An 8,382-nucleotide genomic window follows, 5' to 3' on the forward strand; every position below is an offset into this window, starting at 1 on the left:
GGATCCCAAATTGTATGGCTGGAATATGCAGATTTCTGCAATATGTCTAGTGGCTCAGTGTAAATTGGAGACCCCTGGGCATGTAACACTCCTTTGTAATGCACTTCTTTATTTCCAGCTCCTTTCCTGTAGGAAGGGTGCATGTTTTGTGAGCATGAGTTCCTTCTCTAACCTGATAACCTTTTCTCTTCAGCTACTGACACTTTGACTCACAATAGGAATGCTGGTTCTACTGGACTAAACTTCTRCCACTAAACTTCTTCCTCCTTTGATTGAAACTACATACTAACTCATTTTTATTTTACAGCCCTATATTTGGATTACGTCTGCCTGTTTAAGAGAAATGCTATGCACTTTTGGAAGGAAAACTGTAAAATACTCTTTGGCAGGGCTTGCACTGCCACACCCGCTGCATTTCAGGAGTGGTCTGTGTTCTCTATTCGGGGGACTATTTCTGGGAGCAAAAGTATGTTTAAAGTATCCTGAAAAGAAGGAATCAGGAGTTAGAAAGTAGAGAAATTCTAAGTGGAAAAGAGGGTAATTATTGCAATAGTTGTGTGCAAGGTACAGTAGTTTCTCTAACATTTGAAATCTTGTTAAGAATGAGTATGCTTCAAAAGGATGTTTGTTCACATGTCTTGGTGCTAGACAGCTGGAAAAAATGCTCTGGCCTGTGTTAGATAAGAGGTCAAACTCTGTAATTACAGTGTTTCCTTACCACTTTAAGGTCTATTTAGCTATTAATGATTATCTCTCTGTTGAGGTGAGAATGAGAAAGAGTACCAAGGAAATACTGATTTTGTACCTTTTAGGTATTACTGAAGCAAGTCTACTAGATATACAGCAACATGAGGACAGAATTGAGCATTGCTGCTCGTGAGTATTTCAGGCATTTAGAGTAGCTCAGTGTCCAGCAAAATAACTAGCTGTGAATGCCCCCAGTTGTTACTGAGAGCTCGTTTSCTCTGTGGAAAAGGCAGAACAGGACATTCATTTCTGCTTTTGTTTAATTATTGGCTAGTAGTCTTGAAGCAGTTATTTCAGTAACAGTATCTTCAGCTTGAAGCCACTCAGTGATTTCCATCAATAACCTTCACAGTGGTATTTTCTTTTAGGATGCAGTAAAGAGAGGAAGGACAATGATTGCTTGTTTTATCTGATGTTTTCAGGCTATCCAGGCAAAGTGACTCTGCTCATTTAAAACTCTTCTGTTTCCATTTAATTTTCGGTCTGTGATGGTATTCACCTTAGCATTCATAATTCCAGGAGTAGCCAAGCCTGGAAAAGAGATTTTCAAATWTGCAGCCTTGCTAAGCTGGCAGTAAAGTGTTGGGGGTTTTTTTTGTTTGTTTGTTTGTTTTGGTTTTTTTTGTTTTTTTTAAGAAAAAATAAGTCCTTTGATCACATTTGGTCATAGGTTAATTGTGAAAYTATCCGTCCTTGCCAGTGATATGAATGCAGTTGGCCCTGTGTTCTACAGATCTATGTTCTGTGAATCAGGACAGCTCCAGTGGAGTACAAAGTACCTCTTATAACACAAATACAAAAGCCTGTTCCTATGTGCTGTCTACTTCAAAGTGCATCAGAGATCCATGCAAGGGCAGCTCCACAGTCATCCAGAAAACATTACGTTTGTGTTTTCAAGGTTCTGTCACTGAGGAAGCTATTGCAGGATAGAATGAAGCTCTTGAGTGTCCACTCCTGCTGTCTTACTTATCTTGCAATGGGGATGTAGACAGATGCAAGGGATTGGAACAGAAAATTTAGAATGGAAGAAAGGACCATTCAATCTCTATATCTTTAAGAAAATATACCACATTGTGAAACACGAGTATATGTGTCACATCAAAGAACTTTGTGCATCCATGGGATTATAATTACCTTCTTGGAGCACCTGGTATGTTAGCCAGAGCATGTGTTAGCCTGCAAGGAAATCGAACTAGTCCTAAATTACTATTTCAGTCTAGGGCTTACATCTTTCTCACTGATATTTCAAGAAAAACTGCTTGATTTCCTTTTATTTGGGGGAGAGGGAGAGCAGAAGAGCTTGGGCTTGAAAGCACTTCCAAAGATCAGTGTTGAAAGATACTGAAAGATTAACATTTCTGTTGTGTATCAAATCTGCACGTGCTTTCTGTTACCAGTTGAATGCAAATCCAGACAGAATGGATTTAGAATTGAGAATGTTTCTTGGATTGAAAGGAGCTCCCRTAAATTTCCATGGCTGAAGTTAGCTGCTAGAGTGCATAGTTCATCTTAATATAACTGTAGGCTTATTATTTCCTTTCACTTTTAGAATAACTCAACAGAACGAAGTATTAAAAGGTTTTACTCCAGGCAGTGGACCAAGCTTTTAAGTCAAAATACTATCATTTCAGTGTCTTGGCCTCATTTTCCTTTCGATATGTTCAGGCTTTTAAGTTGCAGATGTTACCATTTCATTGTCTTGATCTTGTTCTCATTTGGATATGTTAAGAATTGGGTCATCATTTAATTAGGTTAAATGATTACATGATTATCTGTCAGCATGTGTTCAAGAAAGGTCATTGTCCAAATCAGAAGTAGCACTGCAAGTGAAGACAGAGGTGCTTTAGCAGAACCATAGGTTGCTTTGAACAGGAATGGTGAAGTTTGTACGCAATATCCAACAGCTGGAGCCGTAAAGATTTGGGAAGTGTATTTGGATTCAGGGTGCACAGCAAAACACACCATGGGCGTGATCTGTTGTATGCTCTATACTTAAATTTCTTTTGGTCAGCTCTGAAACACACTCTTAAGTTCACCTAAGACTAAATCTTCTATACCCATCGTTTCAAGGCAGCTCTGTTCACTCACACCAGTTAGCATAAGGCCCCATGGAAAAATTCAGGAGCTCCTACCTAAAGAGAGGCAAGTTAGTGGCACAAAATATATCTTATCAATTTGTTTAATCAATTTCCAGCCTAATTTTCATTGTTAGTAACAATAGATTGCAGTGGATAAGCATCAGGAGCCCAGCAGTACATTTTACTAAAAGTTTGACTACTTTTGCTATGCTAGATCACATTGTATTGCTTGTGTTAGTTTTTTGTTGAGAAAGCAAAGASGAAATACAAAAGTGTGGAAGGATGGAATAAAGTAGCCAACCAGATGAACTGGGATGAGAAAGGGTAGGAACTATCATCCTTGAAAACACTAGAGTGAATTATAGAGAGGATTCAGAACAGTTAACAGGTTGAAATCTTCAGTGCAAGAGTATTTAAGTAATGAGAATGAGAGAAGGGACATTTTAGAGATGAGTCTGATAATGTGACACTATACTAAAATAAAAATCTTACAACCACTTTTCTGTGACAGATGTACTGTAAAGTATATCTRTTGCTCCCAGTATCCCCAAATGGATGCTTTACCTTCCCAAACACATCTCAGTCTTAAATTGAGGGTAGAAATTACAGGAAGCCTAAAACACCTTCTTAACCAGGATTCCTAAGGTAATTTCAAAGCACTGGTCTGTGCCTTTGCTGTGTTCTGGGCCTTGCTCATGTACTCCATAAGGCTTGGTGGCTCTTCATGATAGATAAAGTCATTTGTTTTCCTGAAAAGTGACTTTACTTATTTGGCAGTTAATCCTACAGCACAGGGTGTTGGAGCTGCTTAGATATCTGAAGATGTAGATAGGCTCCTAAAAGTGTTTCTAAAACTGTCCAGGTATTTAACACCCACTGAGTGGCTCCCAAGTAAATTGTTCAGTTTGCAAGTGCAAATGGCGTGGTCTGAAATAAGACAGTCCTGTCTTAGTTCCTTAGTGATGAATCTTCAGAAAGGAAATGCTGATGAAACATGAGTGCTTTAGAAAGAAATGCTGGTATTTACCACAGAGGAAAAACRGAAAGAACTTGCTGTGCTGCCTTTGTTTGTTTATTATTTTGGATGTATTTTTTTGCCGGTATTTTAGAAGTACCACTTTGACCACTGCTCTTCAGACATAGACTTTCCCAATAAGAAAACTGCACCAGAGATGCAGTAGAGTATGAGAGAGAAGTCATTGTTTATCCTGGGTTGGTAATGGGGATTCAGAAAGCAGAGTGGAGTAAAACAAAGGAGAAGGAGTTAAACGTGTAGCTTTCTGCTCATCTGTTTTGAGAAAAATCCTAGCAAGTGATATTTTTGATTTTACAGACCAGCYGTTCAGTGTAAAACCACTAGTGATCACCAGTCTGTGCTGAAGGAGTGTGTGTTCTTTCTGACTGTTTGCCCTGTTGCCAGTTTGCCTTGTTGCCTCTCTGTAGGTGCTCTATAGGAGCCCTGCTCATGAACATGTTCCTGTTTCCATTGGAGTTTATGGTTTGTGTCCTTCAGGCTTCTGCTGGGTGCCAGAAAAGTGCAGGKCCCTGGAGGGGACAGGATAATGCCCCCTTTTCCTTCCCTCAACACCTGCAGGGAGAAGGGAGCGTGAGCTGTGTTCAGCACTGCTCGCTGTGATGAATTTGAGCTGACATGATGGTTTAAGTCTACATAAACAAACATGGCTGTCAGGACAGTGAAAAATACCTCTGCCTGGTAGTTTTGGAACAAATAATGATAGATTTGTTTAACACTTGTTTGTTTGGACGGATGGCAGTCAACATTGTCTGCTTCCTTTCCCAAAATGTATTAGTTAGATGAGACAGATATGTTCTGACAGGAAGTATCTTCACTGTGGTCTTAATGCTTTGTTGCAGTAGTGCTTGTACACATCGTTATTAGTAATAGTGTATTGCTGACTTCTCCATGCACTTTTATTGGTTTAGGGTATATGTGTGCTTAACAAAGAATATCATGTTTCTGAATCAGGAAGGGCAGCCAAAATAACAGCTAAAATGGTCCAAAATCTTAAGCAATTTTAAAGCCCAGAATCAATGACTTGAGCACTTAGGTTATATCACAGAGATAGTGATAAATAAACAGAAAGTAGTATATATATATATATAAAAAAACTAGCAAGTTTCAATAGAAAAGAAATTTTGCAAAGTCTTACTAATTTTCACTGGCATTTAAGCTCATGGGACATTTCAGAGCTTTAGGAATATGATTCTAAGTCCCGTCTCTGAGGAGTATTGTCATGGAGGAAACTATGTCKTCTTGCCTTTCCATAAAATGGAGCAAAGCAAGCACTCCAGCTCTGACCAACGGTTAGCAGAATCTGAGCTCTTTTGTGGTCTTTTGTTTTTGAAAAGGGAGAGAACTGTTCCTTTACCATTTAAGTCTTTTGCTAGTTTAATATATATGTTGTTGGGGTGGGAGTTGTTTGGTTGACTGGTTTCTTTTTTCACAAAAACAAATAAGTAGGTAATAATTCCTCTTCCACAGTGAGCTTACAGGCTATCAAAGCACTTTGGGAACAACTGATCCCTGGGGTAATGTGAAAGAGGAAATAGAAAGCATATGTCTTCAGTAATCTACTGCAGTATTTCTGAAAGGAAGCTTTCTAAATAAATAGACAAGGTGTGGATTTGACTTTTGTCAAGGGAAGTATAGTAAAAGTACAAGAAGGAAATACTCAGGCTGGGGAGTGGGGAACCATCTTCTACAGTACATCTGTGGAGGTTATGGGGGAACTGTCTATAAAATGACAGTTCTTAGAGACTCTGGTGAGACAGGTTGCAGTTGTAAGTGAGCAAGACCTGGAGAGGAGAGGGAAATCTCTCTTTTTTTTTTTCCTTTCTTTTTTTTCTTTCTTTTTGCTGATGTCAGGGGAATGCAAATTAGGAAATGATAGTTTGTTTCTCTTAAATAGTTATTACAGAAGCATGAAGGGGTCTAGTTCTCTGCAGCCTGTATTCCTTGCAGTTAGTTACAYCAGTGCAAACTGAGTGAAAACTTGCATGGCTGTGATTCAGTACCATTTTTCACATCCATTTAAGTGACCACATAAGTGAATTTCTGGTGAAAGGACTGTAAAGCCTAAACAGCACTCTAARTACAAATACAGGTCTGTGTGACAAATACCATGTTCCTTTTCAATGATGCTCCTTTCATCAACATTTCAGAGAAGCAGATTGCATGTTTGCCTTGTACCCTAACTTGACATTTTCCTGATGTTTCACAACAGCATTTTAGAATAAAAACAATGAAGAGTGGTTTGTTGCTCCAAGACATCCTTGAGGTCCTTTCTGCTTAGCCTCTGTGTCCATTTAGGCACACACAAAAATGAAAAAGAGCTGCTAAATGCTGAAAACACTTGGGTCTTACAAATATTTGTGTCCCTAGGTGTGCACAGTGTACTTTGTGCCTGATTCTGATGAAGCATTTTTACTGATTTTGATTAGTACTTCTTTTCTAATGAAATTTTTGAACAATTAAACATGAATCCACCATTATTTCAGGGGAACCCAGCGCACCCAAACTGGAAGGTCAGATGGGAGAAGATGGAAACTCCATTAAAGTGAATGTTATCAAGCAGGATGATGGTGGCTCCCCAATTAGGCATTATCTGATCAAATACAAAGCTGTAAGTATGTCTGACATTCAAGCCTGATTTTTATTTAGCCTGTTGAGTACTCAGGCTTCGTTATACAGGCAGCTACCGCAGTGGATCCTAAAGCTTAGAACATACAGGTAGGTCAGTGCAGGAAAATACGCCAAGCAGATGGAGTGATCGTGGATAGGATAAGAGATGTTACATGCAAAGGAGAAACATCCAAAATCTTTCTCGTTTTCTTTTCCTTGACTTTGATTATGAAAGATTACTCCTCCATGCTAAGTGCCTCCTGCAGAACTGTGGGCATATGGCAATTACATGCACATAGCATAAGTCCACTTCAAATACTTACGAAACAGGATTGCCAGCGACAATTGAAATACCTTGAGACCAAAGGCTCATAGTGTGGAGCGTTGCTTGTCTTCAGACACGTATCTAACCACTCCTCTGTGTGTGTCATTCAAATTGCCAAATTTTTGCATAATGGATGTTTCAGTACTGAATTATTCCACAGATTATTGAGTAGCAGATTCAGTGTATTTAGCAGAGATTCAGATAAGGTAAGAGTTGTCCGTATCTGTAGCCATATGGAAGATGCTATTTGAAGCAATTCTCTTTTAGGCATAGCTAAGCTAGCTCTCATTGCCTATGTAAATTGTAAATTGCCAGGGATTGGAAAACACATGGTTCTGTGATTAAACAAAACATTCAGCGCTGATCTAGGGAAGAATTTCCATTTGATGAGCAGCTAGTATTGCTGTAAGCTAAACACACTTTTGTTTTGTGTTAGATGGTATTTGATTTTGTTTCTACCACAGGAAATGAAATAACAGCCAKTCAAGAGAGATTGCTTAGCTTGAGGAATATGAACTTGGCAGAGTGTCATTGAAAATCCAAAAATCCTTAAAGCAGCAGGAAGAATTTTTAGAAATTACTGAAGCTTTATTCTATTGTCTGTATGCTTTGTCTCAGTATTAATACATCTAGGGACAGCTCAGCTGCACCAATGCTTTTGTGGTAAAACGTAGAAGCTTCCCAGCTATTAAAAAAAAATGGACACTTATGACTGGGTCTGGCAGATGTGCTCCCAAGTTAGTCTGTTTCAGCTATTAGGTAATCATTTCCTTACGTATTGCAAATGAACAATCCTTAGAGTCACAGCGTGAACTTGATACTCTTGTCTAGAAATCATAAGAATATTCCTTTCCACCATTTTGTGCTTTTCAAGTTACTCRGAGCTCCTCAGGAATAGGAGGGTCTCTAGAATTTTTAAAAGGCACTTGACTGTGACAGAACCGTGAATTCTAGTGGAGATGGAAAAGCTTGTTAGTGCATTCCAGTCCCTTCTAGAAGTCTGGGAGACTGGGTGAGTTTGGACCACCTAGACCTTCAAAACATTCRCTGACACGGAGTGTCAAATAGGCGTAGTTACGTTAATCGCAATATAACTGCGAAGATACAGAAAATAGCTTTTCTCTGCTCTGTCAGATCTTGAATGGAGCAAACATTGTTCTTTATCGAGTTTTTCCTGTCTTCTTTTTATGAGAAGTTCACAAAGATGATACATAGGAGATGATTTTGCAGGAAGAAATGTGTGTGTGGTGGGATTAACTGTTTCTCTCCTCCAGTGAGGAGATAAACATTTGTTAAGGAGGATGTTTTTCTGGTGTAACATTTTGCCCAATAATGTTTGTCATTCTTCAGGCCCTAAAGGTAGGAATATTACAAGTTCTTTGTGATCTGGAATCTTTCCAGAAGAGTAGGTGATTGTCCTTGCAGGAGATATCTCATTGTGCAGGCAAAATGTATAGGATTGATGGAAGATTTCCTGGATATAAGTCTGCAGTATGAGTTACGTAGAAAGCTAAATCAGCTACAATGGCTATGGATGTCCCGCCTGTCCTGAAAAAGTATCGAGAAACTTTCTTGTTTTTTTTTTTTTC

At 38.9% G+C, this 8,382-nt stretch overlaps 1 protein-coding gene across 3 annotated transcripts in view; it reads left to right on the plus strand.

The window, feature by feature from the left end:
- The window catches only part of NCAM1 (neural cell adhesion molecule 1), a 141,954-nt gene that overhangs the window by 111,682 nt on the left and 21,890 nt on the right, over nt 1-8,382 (plus strand). For all 3 annotated transcript variants that reach the window (XM_085316889.1, XM_085316887.1, XM_085316888.1), the window contains one exon: nt 6,345-6,469. In XM_085316889.1, coding sequence (XP_085173015.1) covers nt 6,345-6,469 — 125 coding nt within the window. The remainder of the gene's footprint in view (nt 1-6,344; nt 6,470-8,382) is intronic.

Source organism: Rhea americana, unplaced genomic scaffold (genome assembly GCF_003343005.1).
Source record: "Rhea americana isolate MKP2758 unplaced genomic scaffold, rheAme1 scaffold_48, whole genome shotgun sequence".
Lineage (NCBI taxonomy): Eukaryota > Metazoa > Chordata > Aves > Rheiformes > Rheidae > Rhea > Rhea americana.